This window comes from Globicephala melas, chromosome 14 (genome assembly GCF_963455315.2).
Source record: "Globicephala melas chromosome 14, mGloMel1.2, whole genome shotgun sequence".
Classification (NCBI taxonomy): Eukaryota; Metazoa; Chordata; class Mammalia; order Artiodactyla; family Delphinidae; genus Globicephala; species Globicephala melas.
The window spans coordinates 11,284,414-11,310,275 of NC_083327.1; the positions used below are offsets into that span (position 1 = coordinate 11,284,414).

General features: G+C 40.6%; 1 protein-coding gene across 1 annotated transcript in view; it reads right to left on the minus strand.

Moving 5' to 3' along the window:
- The window catches only part of COL12A1 (collagen type XII alpha 1 chain), a 113,947-nt gene that overhangs the window by 25,064 nt on the left and 63,021 nt on the right, over window positions 1-25,862 (minus strand). The window contains exons 36-51 of the mRNA XM_030859316.2: window positions 24,948-25,077; window positions 24,181-24,323; window positions 22,351-22,480; window positions 20,468-20,587; window positions 19,220-19,366; window positions 17,901-18,017; window positions 17,604-17,750; window positions 16,999-17,073; window positions 12,436-12,575; window positions 10,421-10,544; window positions 10,112-10,255; window positions 8,194-8,358; window positions 5,928-5,966; window positions 5,692-5,830; window positions 2,794-2,936; window positions 2,404-2,513 (exon numbers count right to left, since the gene is read on the minus strand). Of these exons, the coding sequence (XP_030715176.1) occupies window positions 2,404-2,513; window positions 2,794-2,936; window positions 5,692-5,830; window positions 5,928-5,966; window positions 8,194-8,358; window positions 10,112-10,255; window positions 10,421-10,544; window positions 12,436-12,575; window positions 16,999-17,073; window positions 17,604-17,750; window positions 17,901-18,017; window positions 19,220-19,366; window positions 20,468-20,587; window positions 22,351-22,480; window positions 24,181-24,323; window positions 24,948-25,077 (2,013 nt within the window). The remainder of the gene's footprint in view (window positions 1-2,403; window positions 2,514-2,793; window positions 2,937-5,691; window positions 5,831-5,927; window positions 5,967-8,193; window positions 8,359-10,111; window positions 10,256-10,420; window positions 10,545-12,435; window positions 12,576-16,998; window positions 17,074-17,603; window positions 17,751-17,900; window positions 18,018-19,219; window positions 19,367-20,467; window positions 20,588-22,350; window positions 22,481-24,180; window positions 24,324-24,947; window positions 25,078-25,862) is intronic.

Genomic DNA, 25,862 nt, shown 5'->3' on the forward strand with positions numbered 1-25,862 from the left:
GTAGAAAGAAATAGGAACACCCTTGTAAACTCATCACCCTTCCCAAGGTCTCCCATTCCCTAAAACCTTATTTGTCATCTATTCCACTTCTTTGTCTCATTAGAAATCTCTCTCTTGAATCTATGTCATCTGTTACAACAGGATGGAGACATAGAAAACGCTTCAAGAGAATTCTCCAGAAGCAGTAGTTGTCTGCCATTCCTTACTTAAGCTATCCCCATCTCTCCCAAGAGCCCCCTGTATGTTATTCTCACTAATTTGCTGCTATCAGAGAACTACTTGTTCTTATCTCAAGGATTGAAGAACTTCAGTTCCCGAATTACATGGAAAATGAGAGAAGAGTGTTCGAATCCTTGGATCAGTGGAATGTAAGCAGCCAATAGTGATCGCACTTGGTACTTGAATAGATAGGATAAATGAGAGTAGGTCAGAAGAACGGTGTGGGGTAATGAAGGAGGGAAAACAGTATAATGAAAAAGTAGAGGAGGAAGTAAAAACAAAGAAAGACATTATGCAAAAAGAAGGTAGAGAATTTGAGGAGAAAAGAACACTTGTGAGAACAGGAAAGAAGAGGCATTATGTAAAACCTAAGAATACAAATACCTCTCTCTATAAAGCCAAATTAAGAAGGGAATGTCAAAAAATAATTATCTTGATTTGCAATAATTAATGACTGTCACTCTTGACCTCTTCAAAATACTGCCTTATTTTGCTCAGTAAAATGAAGCACTCAATGAAAGTTGGAAATTAATAATAGTTATATTATTAATAATAGCTCCTAAATGGTTATCCATTGGTTAATAGAGGGCTGAATTTCTAATATCTTCAGTGGGTATGGAAGAAAAATAAAATAGTCTTTTTGGGCAAGTTATTCAAGCGTAAGTTTAATAGGTGTATCAATGAGCCAAAAAAAAGTTCCTAAGAACTTTGCCAGATTCAACATCTATTATCGGACAAGGAGAAGTTGAAGCCAGTAATATTTGTCTAGAATCTGCTTTCCCAATGAGGCATTTATTTTGCTGGACCTTACCAGGAAAGTCTGTAAACTGTTAAGCAAATAGGCCTTTATTCTCAGAGATCTCTGTGTTTCCATCATTGCTTTTTGCTCCTCACTAATGTGCCTGCTGAGGCCTCTCCAAGCCCCATGAAGAGAGTCCCTTGTCATCCTCACCAAGAATCTGATTCATGAATAAGAAGAACATTCTGGAAAGAAGCCAAGATTCTCAGGAAGGGAATCAGCAAGAAATTCAGCTAAATCTACCCAAGTACAGGGTCGTTCTTCAATTTTCACCTGAGAATCACATTGAACTAGAAATATTTGTCTTCTGTGTATGGGGACTAACTTTCTGAGAGCTACACTGGGGAAATTTTAGACCACTTGCACGACAAGTAGTCTTCCTCCTGCTAACTTGATCCAGTGGATGAAGAAATTCCATTAAAAAGTCCACTCCTGGGCTTCCCTGGTGGCGCAGTGGTTGAGAGTCCGCCTGCCGATGCAGGGGACACGGGTTCGTGCCCCGGTCTGGGAAGATCCCACATGTCGCGGAGCGGCTGGGCCCATGAGCCATGGCCGCTGAGCCTGCGCGTCCGGAGCCTGTGCTCCGCAACGGGAGAGGCCACAACAGTGAGAGACCCGCGTTCCGCAAAAAAAAAAAAAAAAAATCCACTCCTAACCTAGACGGTGCTTTTCATTTCTAACGCTGCCAACTTCAGCACTCTTATCTGTAAGTTAATTTTCCTGACAGCAAGTTTCTATTTATCCTCGATGTTGAGATTTAAAAAATTAAGATCATCAAGAATAGATAATCCCCTAAGAATTTATCTTAGAACTTTTAATAAGATTTTTTTAGAGAAGTTGTAAATGTGTTCATGCAGAAGTTAATTTAGTAAACAGTTATCTTAATTATTTTGATAGTTAATGATAACTTTTGGACTGGCATGTTTGTAACTTTTCAATAAACAAGCAGGCAGAAGCAGCTTACTATTCTCTATAAAAGAATAAATAATTTGATCAATTAAATACAATCCACAAAAATTAAGCTTTTGAAACAGAATGACATAAAGGTTCAAAGTAAAATGGTAGGTAGAAAAATGGGCATACAATATTGTATATACTACACGACTCATATTCTGAAAAGACATTAGCATTGAAAATACATTGAAATGTTAATAGTAGTTATCTCATGGTTAGTAGAACTATCGTTTTAAATTTCCTTCTCTGAATTAATCAAATTCTTTGAAATAAGGTATTATTTTTAAAAGACATGGCTATGTTTCCACCAGTTTAACATGACATTTTAATAAATAATAAATTAAATTAGTTTAAATTTTAAGTCATATATGTTTTTCTACAAATAACTTTTTTCTATAAATATTTATTTTTCTATAATCTTACGTTTTTACCTTATGAAAACTTCCATAGAATAATGTCTTCACTTCCTCTGTGTCAAATGTAATAGTTTGTACCTCACCCCTTGTATCCTTGTTAAAGAATGATAATGTCTTGCTAGAAGCTGTAATCAACACATAATTGTTATTAAATCAAATGCATGGACACTCTATATTGAAAGTATTAATTCTTGTTGGAGAATTCTCTAAAACAATTAATAATTTCAGTTAAGATAAAATGTAATTCAAATATTTACTGATATATTTTTAAAACTTTAAACATAAAAGCATAATGAAGTAAATATATATATATCTCCAGAAGGTTCTTAAAGAAAGAGAAAAGGAAAAACATAATCAAAAATATGCATGCATGTGCCTTAAAATAAGATAAATTATAATCCTTACGATCGGCAATCACCCCAACTTGTGGTTTGTAGTCTCTGTCTGTGATCTGCCAAATTGCGAAAGGGTCATTGGGAGTTTCTGGGAGAAGTCTGAATAGTAATATAATCGTATACGAAGTGGGGAGGCCATTGGGATGTAGATCTCTGTTGGATGAAACAAAATTAATTAATTAATAAGGATTTCTCACCAGAAATAGAGGATATTTTAAATCTTTGGGCTAGAATCTCATCATGAGTAGTATTAGAAGCCATTTATAATAATCTGGCTACATATTAGAAGGGGAAAAATTTAAGAATGACCTCAAAATAGCAAACACTGAAGACCCATTATGTAAGCAGTAATAGATGATTTATAATCGGATCAAGTCACAAAAGTCTGGGAAATTGCCAAGTGGTCTTTCATCCTACTGGTAATAAATCATTTTTTCTAAGCACATAGATAATTATAAAACTATATAATGATTTTAGGGTGATAAAACTTGTATCTAGGGATGTAATTTAAAGAGAGTAAATCTTACTAAATATATTTAATTTCCAACATCAGGAGTATGAGGTCATAAGCAAGATGGCTTAAGGCTTTAATTGCGCCCTCCCTGTATCTAATAGTTTTTACACTTCCCTAGTTCTCCCTTAAAATCAAGTAAATCAAATAATCTCCAGAAGGTCACATGTTCCCCAAAACAAAACCAATAATAGATTTTATGGCCACGTACATTGTGATTCAATTAAAAGGAAATGTTTCTTGGCTCTAAGGCTGTTAGACGTAAAATGTGGCCCCATGTGTCCTTCTAGGGTTGAGTCAGTCATTGTTCTGGGGGAATCTCTGAAGCAGAATTAATGGTTTTTTGTCTGAGACCATTTAATAGCACTATCTTCCTGAAGGTAGGAAAAGGGGCTTAATAATCAGCTCTTGGAATGGACTAGAGGACACGGGGAGGGGGAAGGGTAAGCTGGGAGTGAGAGAGTGGCAGGGACATATATACACTACCAAATGTAAAATAGATAGCTAGTGGGAAGCAGCCACATAGCACAGGGAGATCAGCTCGGTGCTTTGTGACCACCTAGAGGGGTGGGATAGGGAGGGTGGGAGGGAGACGCAAGAGGGAGGTGATATGGGGATATATGTATATGTATAGCTGCTTCACTTTGTTATACAGCAGAAACCAACACACCATTGTAAAGCAATTATACTCCAATAAAGAGGTTTAACAAAAAAAATCAGCTCTTGGACAGACGAGAAGCAACTCCTCCATGGATTTTGACAGAGGGCATAGATTGTCTCTTGAGGTTTCGTGTCCTAGTACCACACTGCTAGTATTTCTGGAATATAATGCTGCCCTACTTTTTCTTTTTTTAATTTTTATTGGAGTATAGTTGATTTACAATGTTGTGCTACTTTCTGCTGTACAGCAAAGTGAATCAGTTATACATATACATATCCACTCTTTTTTAGATTCTTTTCCCATATGTATAGCACAGGGAACTCTACTCAATACTCTGTAATGCCCTACTTCTTAAAGCATATGTTCTGGGCAAGCTGACACGATGCCTTTTGTATGTCCATAAACTGACCATCTTCATAATATTCCACATTAAAAATAATTTCTCCATATTAATTCATTTCTCACCTAGCCCATTTTTCTCCTTTTTTAGTTAATGAGTGATTAGGAAAAAAGTTATTTAATTGCATTTATGCCTCTTTCAGCCACAAGTTCTGAATCTTAAGAGGACAGTGGTCTGTCATAAGTTAAAATGTAGGAATCACATCTTGAGGTGACAGAGTTACATGCTGGGTACTTAGGTTCATTGATAAACCTAAAACTGCGAACCAGTGTGGTTAACCATAAAAGAGTTAGGAACTCACAGTGTGGTCACACTACAATACAATCTGTGCTTCCTTAAAAGAAATGAACTTTGGTTTTACTCTGAATTTTCCGTCAGCTTTCTCAGAGCATTTCAAATTTCAGGCATCATTGACTGACCCTGTCCTAAGTTTCGGAAAACTTTATTTCTTCTTGTTCTTTTCCCTCCATAAGATGCCAAACACATATTTTTTGACATTCAAGTGTTTTCATTCTAATAAATAAAAAGTACATATTTTGGTTATTGGACCCAGGTACAAACTTTCATCAAGTAAAATAACCAACATCTAGAGCTACCCAACAGATTGCCAGAGCACCAGCCAATAAAAACTAACTGTTGGGCTTCCCTGGTGGTGCAGTGGGTGAGAGTCCGCCTGCCGATGCAGGGGACACGGGTTCGTGCCCCGGTCCGGGAAGATCCCACATGTCGCGGAGCGGCTAGGCCCGTGAGCCATGGCCGCTAAGCCTGCACGTCCGGAGCCTGTGCTCCGCGACGGGAGAGGCCACAGCAGTGTGAGGCCTACGTACCGCAAAAAATATATGAAATAAAATAATTTTAATAAAACTAACTGCTGCCTGTCAGATCACAGATCATGGACAAGCAAGGCCACTGCAGTCTTTCATCTTGTGGAGTCGGAAACACTGGGGAGAATTCCTCTTCTCATTCTGCGTTGATTCCATGCAGTCCCTCTGCACCAAGGGAGAAACGTTCAAAAGAAGAAGTTGCCTCCCTGTTTAAACGACCTCTCTTAGCAGCGTAACTATAATCCTAGACTTAAATTCAAAAGGATCAGTAATCCATCATATGGCAGACACAGGATGAGATTCTTGGGTCTCAGAGTAGCAAGCTTGAGTCCTAGTCTCCCGTGTGACCCAATGGAACGCAGTTAACCCAACTGTACTTAAGGAAACTAAACCAGGTCATCCATAGGACTCAATTCTAAAATACCAGGGTTCTAAGACATCAGCAAAGATTCCAAGCCTCAAAAAAGCATCTGGCCCGTGGTAAGAAAGGGAACTCCTGTTGTCACACTCACGCTGTAGGCTGATTCACAAAGGCGTTCTTCTGAAGCCTGTAAGACGAGTGGCTGGGAAAAGACCCTGACTCCAAAGAGACTCCTTGCACAAAAGCAAAATTCTTTTCTGTCAGGTTGTATGCTTCAAGCATCTTAAAACCTGTACATCAGAAAAAAAAATATATTGAAATGAGGTCATTTTAATTATCTTATTGCTTGAAATCCTGAAATAAATTAGCCCGAGTATGAACGCTTACCTGGTGAGGTGTAGCCATCCAAATAAATGAGAGGACAACCTGCAAAGCACAGTGTTCTTTAAGTACGATTCACCAACAAGGTATACAAACATTATACACGCACAGAAAGCACCTGCGTACATACATCAAGTAACAAACCTGTTCATTCATTTATAAAACATTATCAATCTAACCTCTTCTGAGTTATTTTGTGTAGACTTTCCACGTGTACATGAAATTATACTACTGACCAGTGTGGCCATGTTTTCTGGACATTCTCCAGTCCAGCTGGAATTTTACAATGTTCTTAAGAATGGTAAGATTGGGGCTTCCCTGGTGGTGCAGTGGTTAAGAATCCGTCTGCCAATGTGGGGGACACAGGTTCGAGCCCTGGTCCGGGAGGATCCCACATGCCGCGGAGCAACTGGGCCCGTGAGCCACAACTGCTGAGCCTGCGCTCTGCAGCCTGCGAGCCACAGCTACTGAGCTCGCGTGCTACAACTACCGAAGCCCATGCGCCTAGAGCGCGTGCTCCGCAACAAGAGAAGCCACCGCAATGAGAAGCCGCACACCGCAACGAGGAGTGGCCCCGGCTCGCCGCAACTAGAGAAAGCCTGCACACAGCAACAAAGACCCACCGCAGCCAAAAATAAATTAAAAAAAAAAAAAAAAAGAATGGTAAGATTGAATTAGAGGAGGGAAATTTATAGATGTTTTTCAATAGATTAAAGAACTTTTACTGATGAGGATGATTATAATTTTTGTGACTTTCTGTTTGAATAAAAAAAAAAAATCCCACAAGGACTCAGAGGTGAAAAATATACAAATCAATTTTCACTGCAAAGTAAAGGAGCTGTTACAGTGGAGGATTCCTGGACTGAATGTCAATATTATGACATAGGGTGAGTGTGCTTCGTGTTTGGTAATTGCAATCATTGTTGCTTTTGTTGTGGTCATCCATTTACAATACTTGGTGTCAGTTGATTTATCTCTTGTAAAAATAAAATACAGTGTGAGTTGTGGAAAAAAAAATAGAAATCTAAAAAAAAAAGAACTTTTCTCCCAGGAAACTTCAGATTTGTGCAAGGGCAGGAGGCGTTTGTCGCCACCCAGTCTTCTCTGCCAAGCCATGGAGGCTCACACTGGCCACCAAACCTCACAGTGGCAGGTGTACAGCGGGTCTCACCCTGGGCCCTGGAGCTGGGGCAGCACAGGGCTGCATCCGGGACCTCGTGGAATGGAGGGGGCAGCTGCTGCTCCCTGCTCACTTGCACTAGTGTGATTCCATTCTGAGCTTCGGCGAAGTTTTACGGTAAACCACCGACGTTTGTTTACTACTGCCGCCTCCAACCCGAGTTCTGAGATCTCAATATAATGTTTCATAGGGGAAAACATAACACTTAAAAAGCACAGCCCTGCCTGGGATCAGGGGTCTAGACCAGCCACGCAACTGTCTCCATAATCTAAGACCCCAAGACTCAGAGTTCATGGATGGAGAAGAGGAACAAACCAACTTCGGTAATCAATCTTTTGTCCTTCACTGTATTTTAAGAGTTGAGCTTGAGGTCTCGGTATAATATGAAAAGTCTACACCCAAGTAAACAAGTGGGAACCAAGTGAATTTCTACAGTGCACACTCACACAAGTCAGTTTTCTCGTGGCTCTCCTGAAATACGGATGTTGACGGAACAAATACCAATTGATTGCTAACAGGGAAAAACCTTCATCCCACGGAATGCTTCTATAAATGCATTTCTAAGTTGAAGATTAATTTTCTCAAATGTCACAGGCATTGGGACGGTGGGAAAAGGATATATTCAAACACTTTATTTCCATACAAGGAACATTATGTCTTCAAGGCTAAAAATGGACCTCTGACAAGCACACAGTTAGCATGATCTCAATAGGAACAGTGATTCATCAGGTTCTCAAGTGGTTTCCCAGGATCTGTTTATGCACGGACTTGATCTCGTATAGGATAGGGAACGGTCTACCCCAGCGGTCCCCAACCTTTTCGGTACCGGGGATTGGTTTCGTGAAAGACAATTTTTCCACGGACGGCGGGCGGTGGCGGTTCAGGTGGTGATGCAAGCAATGGGGAGCGGCTGTAAATACAGACGAAGTTTCGCTCACTCACCCGCCGCTCACCTCCTGCTGTGCGGTCCAGTTCCTAACAGGCTGTGGACCAGTCCCAGTCCGCGGCCCAGGGGTTGGGGACCCCTGGTCTGCTCAGTAGTTACTTTTGCAAAACAACTGAGACTATGGACCCATGTGGGTCATGACTTACTTGAAGTGGCAGTTTCACAGACGAATGTGATGAGGTTGTCCTCTATCTTCTCAAAAGATTCAAAGTCGTCCACAATGAACACGTGCCGCTCGCTAGGTTTGCTGGCTATGTTGGCAAGTTCGTTGTAGTCGACGTCAGCCACGCCAACTACAAAGACACTGAACCCTGCAGAGCAGTGTTTATAGAGAGAATTACACATCCTTTTTTCCATCCTTTATGGTTTAAACAATTCAAAACAAAATCTTATCAGAAATGATGCCATATTTTCTCAGCTAATGCAACAAGTTCTTTTAATTGACATAAACTCTCTTTAATGAACATGTACTTTTTCCAGGTCTTCCTACTTTCTGGCTTATAAAATTCAATTAATTGGATTTCCTAAAATAAAGTCTTAACAATTAAAAGATGAACATTTTAATAGCAGAATGACTTAATGTGGTACTCATTTCCTTCCACACATCCACAGTCCTAATATACCCATTCATTCTGCAGCTGTCTTAGGCAACATTAACATTTCAAGCTCATGTGCCTCAGAAACCAACAATGGGCTCATTTTAAACTCTGAATTCCTGAAACTGATTTACTCAATAAACTCAGGCTCAAAGTCAGCACTGTGACCACTTTCAAAATGGAATCTACAAGTCCCCCTGGCAATAAACTTTCACTTATTTAGGCTAATACAAATAAACAAAGTTTTCACTCCAAAAGCTTAATTCAACAGTAGAATTAGTTACATAATTAGATATAAATAAGGTAACTTGAGAAGCAAGCATTCATAACCCCAAAGTTAAATCACAAAGGAGCCTAAAATATACAGGAATCTGCTCAAAGTGCATAACGTAACAGCAACAACTTATAAAAAGATCAGTGCATAGAACAATCTCTGTTGTAAGAAGACACAGTATGACTTAGCACTAGTCATGACTCACTTTTAGCCAAAGACCCATGTATGTGCAGATGACAAATTCCATGTAACGAAGGACTTTACGATTTACACCACAATAAATCATGCATAGCATAGAATTCTCTCTAAAATATGTCCACCTTGGACGCTGCCTGAAGGATTGGGGGTGTTCATGCAACTATAAAGACTTAGTTTCATCTCTAATCATCCTGAATACCTAATCCAAAGGGCAGTGTAACAAGGAGGCTTTCAGCATGTTTGATTGACAAGATCTACACCAGCAATATCTCCCTGAGATCTCTCTGCTCCTTTGCAGTGAACCTTCCAGCAATCTGTTTGGGATCTGCATCTGCCAGGACGTGCTAAACCGATGCCTCTCCTTGCATAGGACTGAACCAGCATCAAGACTCATTTATGCTATGGCAGGAAGCCTGCTCGAGGATCATCCCATTACTGCTGTTGTGTAGGCTTCCAGCCACTATGGGGGACTGACCCTGAGGCACGTCTTATACAAAGAATACACCATGTCATTTCTGAGCAATTATCAAACCATTCCATGATGAAATGTAAACTAACATTAGAAGGGTACGGAATACAGACTAAAACAGAAACTAAAGTAAAATCAGTAATTTTGGTCTTTTGCAATCATTCCTGGACGTTTGAAACTGTGAAAATAATGAGTGCCATCACGAGGCATCAGACTTAAGCTCGTGTGATGTGGAAAACAAACTTACGGTCACCCGGGGGTAAGGAGGTGGGGGACAAACTGGGAGACTGGGATTGACACATACACATTACTATATATAAAACAGATAACTAATAAGAACCTGCTGTATAGCACAGGGAACTCTACTCAATACTCAGTAATGGCCTATATGGGAAAAGAATCTGAAAAAGAGTGGATATATGTATATGTACAACTGAATCACTTTGCTGTACACCTGAAACTAACGCAACATTGTAAATCAACTAGACTCTAATAAAATTTTTTTTTAAATGTATGCTTGTGCTTACCTGACTGTTGGATGACCAAAGCTGCCTTCTTGACCTCGTCCTGTGACCGACCGTCTGTGACCACGACCAGCACCTTGGGGACATTCTTCCTCATACCACTCTCCCAGGTCAAGACCTTCTCCTTGATAAACGTGAGAGCTTTGCCTATAGAATGTGGCATGGAACATTTTAGTGTCATCTCAGTGGAAGCTCTCCAAGTGCCCTTAGCCACGCCCAACCGAGAAGCAATTGAATGTTAGAGTTACACTCCGCCTATCACTCCAAAGGCTTTGGAGAGTAAAGGTCTATGTACACGCTGATGAACTGTACCTGTTCTTGTGTTTCCTCCTCTGTACCGGATATTCTGGAGGGCCCCGAGGGCCAGGGCCTTGTCGTTGTACGTGTTCAGCTTAAATTCAGACTTGACCTCGTCGCTGTACTGCACAAATGAGACCTGAAAGGAAAGGCGGTTTGGTGGTGAGGGTAAGTCGCCTCTTTTAATGTTTCAATTGTCAAGTGATTCTTCTAGCTGCATAATGGGAAAAAGAAGTCTATTAGACCTGACAGAATATGGTATGCTCTTTATAGCTAATATTATAACACTGACTACTGTTGTCTCACTAAATTCTCTGATTTCTGATCTTCAATGAAAGTGTCAGTAATTGATATGAATAATGTACATGCACTGTATTTATTCTCTAGGATGTAAGAAGGGATGGGTAAAGCTGGAGAGCAATGAGATTCCAAGATCAGAAATGAGAACATACCATCTTGAGCTCAAATACTGGCTAAGCAATTGCTTCTCAGACAACTGACCCTTCTCACTGACCACATCTATTCTTCATTGTAATATAAAAATGGCACATGAGTGATAATAATCAGCACTCGTCACCAATTCAGTGACAGTGTGATTTAGTGGAAAGAATAAAAGCTTTATAGTCAGGATTCAATGGGCTCAAATCCTAGCGCTGCCAGTTAATAGCTTTGTGACATTGGGTAGGTTCCCAACATCTCTGGGCCTTTGTTTTTTATCAGTAAAATGGAGATAATTATACTTACTTCTATGGCCAGTTTAAGGAATGAGAATCATGTATACAAAGTAGCTGGCACATAGAAGTTAATAAAATATGGTAGCTTTTTTTCTTATTTTTTATCAGAAATCTTAATTTCTAAAAGGATTTCAAAAAAGGCTTACTTGCTCACACTTTAAGACTGTAACTAGCCTGACATTTTACTCTTCTTGGGTTGGAATAACATCTACAGAATTATTTGGGGATTTGAAATTTAACATATTCCACAAAGCATTATTGCATAAAAGAAGACATGATTTGTTTATGAAATTATTTGTGATTTATGTCAAAAATCTCTTATTTTCATAACATCTCTAAGATGTACCTGCCTAAATAAAGAAGAAACTTCACCAAGAGAAATGGGAAGGGAAAGAGGATTCAGAAAAATAATAACACAATACAGTCTCTTGCCTTAAGGAGTCAATGATTTAGACAGAAGAGAATCACACAAATAGTGACAATATAAAGAGATACGTGCCGTAACGGCAACATAAACAAAACCCTTCAGGAGTCTGAAATGCCTAAAACTATCAAGGAAGCCTCTCCAGAAAGGGTGGAATTGAAGTGGGTCTTCGAGGTTGCAGAATCCAGGTAGTAAGTGACAGAGCCGCCGGCCCTGAGTCCAGGGGTATGTTGGGAGTGGAGGAGATTCTCAGCTTTACTGGTGGGTCACAGCTAAGCGAGGAATTATTCTTTGAGGTGTGTCATGGAAGGATTAATTTTTCTAAGTTCCCACTCTAGTGAAAGCAATAAATTTGGAGTGATTCCAAAGCAAGATAATTGGTAGTTATCATTGTAGGAAAACAAATTAATTTCCCTTTGAGTTAACAATGGCCTTTCTTCTTCTGGTTCAGGTAATATCTGCAGCGTCATGATAGAGGGGGCAGTAGGGTTCCACACAGCCCCTCCAGTCACTATCCATCACTGAATCTCCTGACTTAACGGGTACAACAATCACAATGCATTTAACTTCCAGAACATAAAATGACCTTTCAGGAAATTGTATCATTGTCAAAAGATTTAAGCAGGAAGTTAGAGTTAGACTCCCCTAAATTCTGCAACAGGAATATCATCTCGCCAAGAGAATACCTAGAGGAATATTTATTTTTCTCTTTATTTATCATATGCACCCAAGTCCTTCCCAAAAGTCTATGTGTAAAGGAAAGAGAAAATAACAAAGTCAAAATGGAGTTTATACTGAAAAGTCTTTCTACTTAAAAGTTTAAAGGAAAGAGCAAGACATTACAGATGAATAACCTTTGAAACGACACCCACCTGAATTCCAGCAGGACTGATTTCATCAAAGGCTCCCACAGTATTGAAGATGAATTTTACAACTTTGTTAAAATTATCATCCCCGATACTCCAGGAGGCATCAGTCAAGAATACAATATCTGCCTTGGCCCCTTTGCACACTGGGGGAAAAACACAGAGGACGCCCCAAATCTCATGAATTCTTTCATTTAAGTGAAGTTACACAACCGAGACACGTAATCTAACACCCTGCTACTCCTCCAAGCGTGGTTCAGCAGCAACGGCATCGCCTGGGAGCCTGATAGAAATGCAGAGTCCTGGGGCCCACCCCAAATGTCCTGCAACCGAATCAACAGTAGCAAGGTGCCAGATGATTCATGGGCCCAGTGAAGTCTGAAAAGCGCTAGTCTAACTGGCCCTCAATTTCTGCTCTGGAATTACTCCATCTGGTCATTCTGCAAACATACGCTCCCTCCTCATGGGATTCTTCAAGGAGCTTCAAACAATAACTAAGGAGGAAATCAAGTGAAAAAACAACCATGCTCAGAACTTAAGAAGAGCCCTCAGTGGGTTTGGAGATTTTTGTATATAATTATCAAAGACTTGGTGTAGATAAGGTGTCTTTTCATTTTAAATTAGGCCACTAGAATTATATGGAGGGAGGGAAGGGATGGAATAAAATAAAGAAACACCTTTAATTATTATCTTCAGACTTGAAAGCTAAAAATTCTGAAAATAAAAATTTAACATTTTAGTGATAAAAGCTTACGTGTAGAATGTATAACACCAAGAATAAACCCTAATGTAAATATGGACTTTGGTGATAAAGATGTGGCAATATAGGTTCACAGGATGTATCAAACGTCCCACTCCGGGTTGGCAGGGGGGATGTTGAGAGTGGAGGGAGGCTGTGCAGGTGAGGGGGCAGGGCATGTCGGGACTTCTGTGTACTTTCAGCTCAAATTTGCTGTGAACCTGAAACTGCTCTAAAAAATAAAGCCTATGAAGAAAAAAACCTTAACATGTCTTTTTTTTTTCAAAATTCACAATCTTATATGTTGTGGAATACGAATACACCAGAGAAGTAAGTCATTACCACCAAAAAGGTAACAAACATATCCATGCCCCCCAAAAGTTCACTGGTGTCCTTTTATAATAGTCTCTCCCTGTCAGTCCTCTCCACACCCCTTCCCATCCCCAGAAAATCACTGATCTCCTTTTGACACGATAGATTAATTTGAGTTTTCCAGAATTTTATATAAATGGAATCAGACAGTATCTTTTTTTTTTTCCTCAGGTATCTTGCACCCAGCACCATCATTTGCAGATTCATCTATGCTGTTGTGTTTAACAATAGCTTGTTCCTTTCTCTTGCTGAGAAGAATTCCATTTATTCCATTATTGCTTATTATTTCACTTTTTCATGAACATTTGGGTCATTTCCTGTTTTTTTCCAATTACCTGGGTTTTTTTTTTCTTACAAATAAAACTGCTATGAATATTCATGTAGAAGTCTTTGTGGGAACATATGCTTTCATTTCTCTTGGTTTAGCACCTTGTAATGAAATGACTGAGTGGTACCGTAGGTTTATGTTCAACTTTAAGAAACTGTCAAGCTGTTTCCAGTGTAGTTATACATTTTACATTCCCACCAGCGGCGTATGACGGTTCTAGGTACTCTACATCTTTGCCAACACGTGGTCATTTTAATCTTAGACATCCTAATAGGTGTAGTGGTGTCTCATTGTGGTTTTGGCTTGCATGTCTCTAATGACTGATACTGAGTATTCACACATCTTCTTTGGTAAAATGTCTTTTCAGATTTTTTCCTCACTTATTAAAATTGGGTTGTTTGTATTTTTATTACTGTGATTTGAGAATTATTTATGTAATATGGATATAAGTATTTTAGCAGATTATGTGATTTGTAAATATTTTCTCCTAATCTGCGACTTGTCTTCTCATTCTCTTAACAATGTTGTTCAAAGAGAAGTTCTTAATTTTGATGAAGTACAATTTATCAGTTATTTCTTTGCTCACATTTTTGGTGTGATATGGAAGAAATCTTGGCCTAATTTCAGGTCACAAAGGTTTATAGATTAATTATTATATGTGGGTTTATGATCCATTTTTTAAGATGTTTTTTTATCGTGGTAAAAGCCACATAATATAAAACAAACTATTTTAACCACATTTAACTATACAGTTCAGTGGCACTAAATACCTTCACATTGCTGTGAAACTCTTACCATCATCCAGCTCCCTAATTTTTTACCTTCCTCAACTGAAACTCTGTCCCCACTGAACACTAACTCCCCATTCCCCCTCCCCACCCCCCATTGCCCTCCTGCCCCGGCATCTACCAAAGTACTTTCTGACTCTACGAATCTGACTGTTCTAGGTACTTCATTTAAGTGGAATCAAACAGTATTTTTCTGCACCTACTGTATAGTGGAATGCATTTTTAAGGTAAACTTAATATATGCCCTACAAACAGATTGTACCTTCTTTTTTTTTTCCCCCTGTGCTATACAGTAGGTTCTCAATTAGTTATCTATTGTATACATAGTAGTGTATATATGTTAAATCTCAATCTCCCAATTTATCCCACCCCCTTTCCCCACCTTGGTGTCCACACGTTTGTTCTCTATGTCTGTGTCTCAATTTCTGCTTTGTAAATAGGTTCATCTGTACTATTTTTCTAGATTCCACATAGATGCGTTAATATATGATATTTGTTTTTCTCTTTCTGACTTACTTCACTCTGTATGACAGTCTCTAGGTCCATCCACGCCTCTGCAAATGGCACAATTTCCTTTTTGTGGCTGAGTAACATTCCATTGTATATACGTACCACATCTTCTTTATCCATTCCTCTGTTGATGGACATTTAGGTTACTTCCATGTCCTGGCTATTGTAAACAGTATTGTAAATAGCTGCAATGAACATTGTGGTACATGTCTCTTTTTGAATTATGGTTTTCTCTGGGTATATGCCCAGAAGTGGCATTGCTGGGTCATATGGTAGTTCTATTTTTAGTTTTTTAAGGAACTTCCATACTGGTCTCCGTAGTGGCCGTATCAATTTACATTCCCACCGACAGTGCAAGAGGGTTCCCTTTTCTCCACATCCTCTCCAGCATTTACTGTTTGTAGATTTTTGGATGATGGCCATTCTGACCAGTGTGAGGTGATACCTCACTGTAGTTTTGATTAGCATTTCTCTAATAATTAGTGATGTTGAGCATCTTTTCATGTGCCTCTTGGCCATCTGCATGTCTTCTTTGGAGAAATGTCTATTTAGGTCTTCTGCCCATTTTTGGATTGGGCTGTTTGTTTTTTTTGATATTGAGCTGCATGAGCTGCTTGTATATTTTGGAGATTAATCCTTTGTCAGTTGCTTCGTTTGCAAATATTTTCTCCCGTTCTGAGGGTTGTCTTTTCGTCTTGCTTAACATGTCTTTAAGCCAAAAATATTTACTGAATTCCTTTCAACAGTCTAAAGAAACACACTACTATTTTATCCCATAATAATACACTTTTAATTTTACTTCTTTAATAGGCTTAATAACCATAACGTTCTAGAGCCTTCTAAGAGAAAAGAAAAATACTTTCAATTAAATGTTGGAAACAGAATGTGGGAAAAGAATAAACCAGTAGTTAATTAGCTAAAACTTAATTTGATGAAGCACTGAGCATTGCCCCAAATTACTGAGAGACCAATCTTAATAGCTCAGTCTATGTCTTTTTACCAGTTTACTACAAGGGACAAATATGTCTCCAACCTTGGTGAATGGAAATATTTTAGCTTTGTGTAATCCAGGGCCCTTCTTAGGTCAGAAGCCAGGAATTCCAAAGCCAAAGGCCCAGGGGTTATGCTGCAAATTTAGCCCAAAAGGTCCCCAGTGCCTGTTGATGCCAGCAGCCACAAGACAGAAATGCCCTCCGTGTGACAATGGATTATTTAAGGCATCCCTAGACCTTCATCTGCAAAATCGAGGAAACGGAGTTCCAGCTGAAGAGGCAGAGTGGTTTATCACTGGGTTTTTTTGTTTTTTTTTTTTAATGTCGGTTCATTGGTTTGTTTATTAATTTATTTTTGGCTGTGTTGGGTCTTCGTTTCTGTGCGAGGGCTTTCTCTAGTTGTGGCGAGCGGGGGTCACTCTTCATCGCGGTGCGTGGGCCTCTCACTGTCGCGGCCTCTCTTGTTGCGGAGCACAGGCTCTGGACACGCAGGCTCAGTAGTTGTGGTTCACAGGCTCTAGAGCGCAGGCTCAGTAGTTGTGGCTCATGGACCTAGTTGCTCCACGGCATGTGGGATCTTCCCAGACCAGGGCTCGAACCCGTGTCCCCTGCATCGGCAGGCAGATTCTCAACCACTGCGCCACCAGGGAAGCCCTATGACTGGTTTTATTCACACTAAAATGGGCCTGGAGCAGAAGAACAAATGCCTGGTAATCTTTGCCTTTAATTGAAAAACTCTTTAGCAGGAATAATAGGTCAGAAATGTTCTATATCAACTGCGTAAGTAAGAAGGCTATCAATCCCGATCAGCTGAATGCATTGCCTAATGGCTGTACTTACCTTCCCGGGCTGGTGGAATCGTGGGAGGGGGAGGAGGTGTAGGCGGCTCTGTAGGAGCTTCTGTTGGTTTTACAGCTAGAGTTAAAAAGAATAATTAGAAAAACGCAACATGTGCACATTTCATATCTCAGAAAGTAAATTTTTAGAGCCATTTCAGTCCTCGATAACGAATCAAGTGTCATGGGCACTGACATACTGGGAATCCTATCTTATCCAAAATTGGTACCATTGGTAGTCACTCAACATTGACTACAGCAGCACGAAGCAAAGCCCAGATGCAAAGGGAGAGCGTAAGACCTTCAGATACAGTCAGATGAGCAGAGATCACCAACACGGATCCATGTGCACCTTTCACTGTCAGCTAGAGCCAGCTCTCCCTCCTTTAGGTCATTCCTTACAATTACGCCAGCTCTAACAGGGCAGCACGGATCTGCTGCAGATAAAGGTGCTGAACCAGCTGCAGACGCCACCTCAAGGACCTGCCATCATGTCACTATTGCCGCTCGTAAGGAGAAGTGTCACACAGGAGTCACTTATGTCTCCCACACCCAGAGCATCCTACTCTGAAGCCTTACAGAGACTCCCCGGATTACTCAAACACTTACTAGTATGTTCTTTGACAGAGACACCTGGTCCCTCAAGATTTGGTGTCTGCACAAAGACAGTGACGCCATAATCAGTGTCTGGTGACAGGCCGGTGAAACAGTGACTGGTTTCTGATCCACGCACTGTAATTTCCTGTCCTCTTGTTCCTGATTAGGACAGCAGAGGAAAAATGCCAGTGTCACCAGCAATTATCTTTAAAGACATTCTGATCCATCATTTTATAAATAGAATGACACCTTTACTGAAGTTTTAAATGTAGCTACTATGTGCTCCAGGTCATTTTTTTGCACACGTACCATCTGCAGGGCTTAGTTTTAGCCTGTAGGAAGTGGCTGCCCGGTGAGCTGACCATCTAACACAGAATGTATCCCACCCGACCTGGTGAGTTTTCAGATCTGTCACATTCAAATATACTACAAAAGAAGGACAGAAATAAATAGATTTACTTCATAAATAAAGGCAAAAAAAAGCATACTTTTAATCACAGCACAATTTTAAAACTTCCACTGTGGCTGAAAAAAATAAAGTCTCACATTGTTTCTTCATAAGAAACAGACGTGAAACAAACACGAAAACATGGTATTGTCAAAACCGACCTCCCTTTCTATGACTGATTTTCAAGGGAAGGAAAATCCACATTCAGACGTACCTCTGAGATACTGCAGGTTCAGTTTCAGACCACCAGAATAAAACAAATATTGGTACAATAAAGCGAGTGACACAAATATTTTGATTTCCCAGTGCATAAAAGTTATGTTTACACTATACCGTAGTTTAGTAAGTGTGCAATAGTGTTATGTCTAAAAAAATAATGTTCATACCCTCATTAAAAACACTTTATTGCTAAAAACTGTTAACCATCATTTGAGCCTCCAACGAATTGCAATCTTTTTGCAATAGTAACATCAAAGATTACTGATCTCCGATCACCATAACGAACATAATAACAATGAAAAAGTTTGAAATATTGCAAGAACTACCAAATGTGACACAGAGACATGAAGTGAGCAAATACTGATGGAAAAATGGCCTTGCTCCGTGCCGGGTTGCCGCAAACCTTCAATTTATAAAAAAAACACAGCATCCGCCAAGTGCAATGAAACGAGGTCTGCCTATAGCCCCTCTCCACGCCATGAATGTCAACGACACCTCATGAAAAATAATAAAAAAAAATTTTCTGAAAGGCTATCTGCTAAGTCCTCAAATAGCCATTAAAGCACTGATGATAACAAAATCTACCTGCAAGCTGAATCAGTCATCATGGCATTTATGGGAAAACTTTCAATTAGATCAATACATTTAGGGAATATATGTTTAACATCCAGTGTCAGGAAAAAACCACATACCATCCCACATGGATAAAACCATAATTTTTATAATTTTTATCTTTTAAAATTCAAAATGTATTTTCTATGAAACAAACATATCTCATCATTATACATTTTGTACCCTTGATTATATGACGTAAGTATTTGTTTAGCTGGACACAAAAGAGTTACCTACTCAAGGCCGAGGAAACATGCGTAAGAAAAAGAAAGAAAGAAAATTAAAACAGAAGGACCTGGTCATTTACACTACACTTTTTCTTACAACCACAAAAAGCTACGTGACTCACAGGTAGTGCCTTGGTCCGTCAGAGGGACACTGAGACCAGAATCATACTGCGCGTAAACGTTCACGTCATAGGTGGTGCTGGGGCTGAGATTGTGCAACGTGTACGATGTCATTTCTCCAACAAAGACCTCCATGGGCTCATTGGAACCTTTAATAACAATCACAAAAATACATAGACATATGTCATTCCTAGTCTCAAATTTTTCTTAAAATCAAATAACTTATACTCAAATGATAGTATGAACACCATTAATTCCATAGCCCTCATGCACGTGCTCCCCGTAACACCCGCTGCATTACATGGTGAATACGAAACTGGAAGCGGAGACCGAATCCTTTTCCTTGTTATTCTCAAAGCATAGCACAGTAGGTAGCATGTGTACTAATGAATGTAGCAGGTTTGTAATTACTGTTCCTTTAACGAATAAATCATCACACCGTCAACTACTCTAGACTCTCAAGCCTCTTCTTTAAGCTGCAGTTTGCAGCATAGTGCTTTGTACATACTGGGTGCTCAATGAACATTTTTCTGTTGTAGAGATGATTTAAGAACGTCTATCTCCCACCCCGTTCCATGCAGTGTGGTTACTGAAAGTCCTCCACCTTGAAGTTCCCTCTCCATTTCTTACACAGGCTCACATATCCTTACACTTGCCTTCTCTCCTTTATTTTTTTCTAGTTCACATCCTTCCTGGGTGCATGGAAGATACCCCAGCAAATTTACTATAAAAGTATTTTGCTTCCATTTTGCTAAACATATAGACAGAAGATGGAAACACAGATGGCGAATAATTTAATAGAGGGGATGTCCATTTAGGTGAAAGTGTCCGTGGGAAGCCAAAAGAAAGCCTGTCGTGAATAAACTAAAATGCACATGCCCCAAATGGAATAATACCTTGACCTATTGGGAAAAATACACAAGTTTATACTAATTAAGTACTCATTCTTTCACAATCATAATAACATATAGGTTGTCTGATCACAGCTTCAATTTGTGCAATTTTATGAACCAGATCAGACGTTTTTGCCATGCAGATTAATGGGAGTTGCATCTAAACCCATAGTTACAATGATACTTTAGACCATTGGCTTAAATACTATTTCCAGAAACGTTACCTCTGGTAGGAGAGGACTTGATGTGATAACTGAGCTATCAGGAGAATCTAATCGTGGGGGATGCAACAAAGAACACCCTCATGCACAAATAACCCTCCAATGCATTTCTAAGATGATAAAGGTGCTTCCTTACCCACTGGCTTATACACAATTTTATATCCAAGAACGGGAGATGGTGAAGGATCCCAGGACACTCTGAATCTCGTATACCATTCATCTGAGATGTGTATGTTCTGAGGAGGAAGTAATCCCACTGAAAACAAATATTGGCACACGTTACTGACCTTTTATTGACAAACGAGGAGAGAGCACAGAACTTTATGAGTATTGACCATGAATATTGACAGTGCAGCCTCATGAGAGCAAATTAATAATATCCCATATTGTCCCGCTCCAGAAAACAATTAAAAGGTCTTGAAATGTTCAACAGAAAGCTTAGTAGTTTTCCAAATTCAAACAGCAAATCAAATGGACTCAGGAACCGGTGATTTCTAGAATTGGATTCAGAATTATAAAAAGTAAAAGAGATCTCATACCATTTTTTTGAATGTTATAGATCACAGATTGTTAGAGCCAAAAAAATGATTTATAGACTATTTAATCCAACCATCTTATCACAAAAATAAGATATGATTTGCCCAAGACCACACAGCTAGCTAGTGACCAAAACGAGGTTCTTCCCCAGCACCACTATAACCTCTACCAACATAACCTAGAGTAAATCCTCACACCTCCAGAGTACTACCCGACTCTATCCCCTATTAGATCAATGCTGTGCGGTAGCCTGTTAGTCAGCCACTGAGTTTTTATTCACAGCATTACACAAATAAGGACTTAACTTCAAAAACTTTTTTACAAGAGAAGCCAGAAGCGGCTTTGGCCCTTCCTAGAAAACTAAAGATCTAGTAGAGATTTTTGTATGTTCTTGATTAAGCACAGAATTCTGAAATACAGCATTTCCTCCAGAAAAATACCAAAATATATTCTGAAACCTAAGGGAAGAGTGAAAATGGGAAGCTGTTAAATTAAAATCATCTTGAGTCGCTAGATGGAGTCTGTGTTGACTCAGTCCTGTAGACAACAGGTGTCAATAAATATACAAATTCCTCAGCCTCCAAAGACTGAGCTGAAACACTCTGGTCCTGCTTTTCTCTCAGGAGTTTTCAAATGTTACCTCTCCCAAATCCTGTAATGTTGTCAAGATCATTTAAGTAGAAAAAGAGTTTGGGCAACTAAGTGTAGCAAGGAGACTGAAATCATCTTACTTAAGTGGATTTTTGCTGAACGAAGTGGAAAAGTGTCTTACCCATGTCTCCCAGTAACGGAACCCAGCGGACCCATGGCCCAACCCACCTTCACGCTCAGCCAGGGACTCTCAACTTTGGCTGCGCACTAGAACTTCAGCAGGTCTGGACCATGTCTAGACCATTAACATCAGTATCTCTCGGGCTGGCGTACAGGCATAAGCCTTTTTAAAGGTCCTCAGATGATTCCAGCAACCAAATTAGAGAACTTTTGATCTAAACCATAAGAAACTGCTACCCACGCAGGCTAGAAAAGGGGCCTGAACCCTGGTAATCCATTAGTACAATAGAAAAAATAATTTTTAAAAAAAGCTAAATTTGTAAAGACAGAAGATGATTCCCAATCATCCTGCTTCTTTTTCATGACTTAAGATTCTATGGTGATGGGGTCTTTTTTGCCGAACACTTAATTGACTGAGTTAACAGCTACAGCCTTAACTGATACCACACAAACTAAAACATTATTCAGTGACTAAGCAGTTGTTTTCCAAAGAATAAAACTATCTCAAGCAAAGCAAAATATGCAGATTTGTGTCTCATTTTCCTTCTTTCAGTGGACCTTTAAAAAGTTAATAACACATTCCGTTGTCATATCATTCTGACAACATTCAATACCTAATACAAATGTTAATGCAGTATTAATGGAGTGTCTGAGATGTGTATACTCAAATATGACCAAATTTAAAGATTATAAAAGGTTTAAGACATTTACCAGTTCTTCCATTTCCTGTCAAATGGGTACCATCTCCATCTTCATAAACAGCAATAACAGTAATTTTATATGGGGTATCAGATTGCAGGGGCTGTAGCATTACGTTGTTTCTTCTGCCTGGGACAGTGGTCTGCAGGGGAAGTTAAATTATGAGTTATCATCAGCTAGAGGACTTCCAGATCAATACTTTTGTATGTATTCCCATAAACAGGAGTGTTTTCTTCATCGTTTCTTTTTCTTGCACAATGCTCAGGGCGAGGCAAACTGTCTACCACTGTGCAGCAAGGGAAATGGTTTTAGAGTCGGGCAGGTCTCAGCTCAAATCCCGCATCAGCCACCTCCCAGTCTTGTGGCTCAGCATCTCAGAAGGAAGGATGGAAGCCGTGAGGATGAAAGGCAGTATCTCGTACAGCACCTCCACACACGTGACTGAGCACCACTGCGCTCCCTTCCTTCCCCACTCCTCCATGTGTGTCAGTTTCGTGGGACTCCTTCCACAAATGGGCACCCTGTGCCCACCGTGGGCCAGGTGTGGTACCAGCCACTGGGAGCCCACTGGGGAGCAAAAGCGGACTCAGTTTCTGTCCTCGAGAGCATCAGTTTTGGCTTCCCTGGTGGTGCAGTGGTTAAGAATCCGCCTGCCAATGCAGGGGACACAGGTTCGAACCCTGGTCCGGGAAGATCCCACACGCCGCGGAGCAACTAAGCCCGTGAGCCACAACTACTCAGCCTGCGAGCCACAACTACTGAGCCTGCGCTCCACAACGAGAAATCACCACAATGAGAAGCCCGCGCACCGCAACGAAGAGTAGTCCCAGCTCGCCGCAACTAAAGAAAGCCCGCGTGCAGCAACGAAGACCCAGCGCAGCCAAACGTAAAATAAATAAATTTATATTAAAAAAAAGTATCAGTTTTGCTAATATTAATTAGGGGAAAAAGAAGAAATGGAAAATACATTCAGCTGCCCCCACGAAGAGCAAATGAACCAGACAGACCTCTCAGTCTTTTTTCCAACTCTATGCTTTGCTTCTACAAAAAGCAGGGATCACTTAAACCATGAATTCCAGCGTGGAGTCCCCTAATTCCAAATGGTGAATTGGGAGGGAAATTACATCTTTAATGTTTCCAGAAAGTGATGGGAAATTGTGTATTTGTCCATGGCAAGGCTGAATAAACACTAAAGCAGGAGCTTCTCTGCTTTGGCAAACTAAGTGTGGTAATACCGCTTATCCCATCTTGATCAGAAACTCTTAAATGGCAGTTACATGGGTTTCTGATTAATAAAAATAGGAGCTTGGGGCTTCCCTGGTGGCACAGTGGTTGAGAGTCCGCCTGCCGATGCAGGGGACACGGGTTCGTGCCCCGGTCTGGGAAGATCCCACATGCCGCGGAGCGGCTGGGCCCGTGAGCCATGGCCGCTGAGCCTGTGCGTCCAGAGCCTCTGCTCCGCAACGGGAGAGGCCACAACAGTGAGAGGCCCGCGTACCGCAAAAAAAAAAAAAAAAAAAAAAAAAAGTTAAGATTTAGAGTCACATAACTCGAACATGAAGTTAGGTAGCTCAGAATAATAGGTATCATGTTTCACCGACTCAGTTCCTATGGTATAATTAGATAGTTAGAAATACACATTTTTATGAGATAAGATAATTTTTCAACCTGTGTTTAGAAGAGAAATGAGCCCAAAGATACTGATCGTGCAGGTGGCCCCAATATCACATCAGAGAAAGACTCAACTGTAATCACAGCACTTCCTAAAGAAGGAAGCTTCCTTTCACCCTCCAACCGGGTAAGAGATTTCAAAATGCTCAAATGAATGAGTAACCAACTCACATATTCATCAATTGGGTCACCAACGGTGGGAGAATAAATGATCCTGTATTGCTGAACCGGCCCATCAGCGTGGTCCCAGGCTACCGAGAGGCTGTTGGTTGTCTCCCCAAAGACTCTCAGATTTCTTGGTCCACTTCGTGGTACTAAATAAATAAATACAACAGAGTTAGTTTCCTGTCTGTGACCATAGTGGACACAGGGGTGGAGGGAGGGGCATGAAAGAACGGGACCCAGGGCAGAGTAACTGTACCCCGGTACTTCACGACTCTCTGGGTTGCTCACTCCCTCATGATGAAATAGACATCTACGGCTCTAATGTGAAACCGTAACCGGTAGAAAGTGCTGCATTCAGAGCTACGATTACATGCTGAACTTCCGGTGACGGAGAGCTAGGTGTGAATGTGAAAGCACAGACTGGGAGAGAAAGGGATTATTTTAACTGCTATAAGCACCTCCTGTTTAATGAAACAGAGAGGCCGCGCCCTAACACTTCCAAAGTGCCCAGTTGGTGAGAAGACCCATCGCAGGCAGAAGAAGGGAAGAAACCCCTCCTTAACTGGGGTACCAGATGAGAAAACGGCCAAACGGCGTCACTCAGCTGGGAGGGCCAGGGTTCCAGGCTGAACGTGACTGTGGGCAACCCAGCGCTCCCCTCACCTGCACAAGGTAGAGACGATTCCCCACACTCCTCACTCACCACCACCCCCCCCCAGGCCTCCTGCCCCAAGTCACAAGGGAACCCGGTGGAGAAAGGATTTCCGCCTCACACGTGCGGCCCTGGGCGGGGCTGGGAGTCCCCTCTGCATCCGAGTAGAGGGCAACGATGTCCACGGAATAGGGTGTGTCCGGAATCAGCCGCTCCAAGTGCACCGTGCGGGTATTTCCCGGCACCACGATCTGGAGGGGAGGACACACCAGATTCTGCTTGACCACAGCCCAAATGCTTACCGCGTCTTTTATTAGTCAGCATCATAATGTTTACTGTAAAAGGCTGAGCCCAGCACAGCAGAAACCACCTTCTGTGCTACCTCATAAGGTCTGTCCAAGCCACACTGTTAAGGGCAATTTATCCTCAGAAATTTCCTCTCCAAAAAAGTTAGTTCATACTTGATGCTTAGTAACTTCAACTATCTCCCATTTGTGTTCACGAGAAAGGTTCTCACATACAACATCCAGGGCTCATGATAGCTACCCAAAAGCATCCCGAATGTTAGATACACATAAGAAAAGGGACCACACACACACACACACACACACACACACACACACATACACTGGTAAAATAGAGAGCTACTCCATGCAATGGATAAGGGCAGTACTGTCTGAATGTGTCGTACCATACACAGGGACATACAAATCAATATTCTTACAGAACACATCATCGCTCCTCACTTGTTTACCTTTGTTCATTGTCATTGTTTATTTTGGTAAAGACTTGTAAATTAAATTAGTCTATAAATGTACTTCCCCATAGGTGTTCTATCCCTTGTCCAATTAGAAATTTCTGATCTCAAAATTATTAATCTACTTAGAAAACTGCATAGTACTGTGGATTGAAGATAGATTGGGCAACTTGTTAAGAGCCGATGAAGGCAAACTTTAAGGTATTTTCATAACAAAGACGTGTATGTTACAACAAAAGCCCAGACTGACAAGGTCTAGCAATGAGTTGCATTCACTGC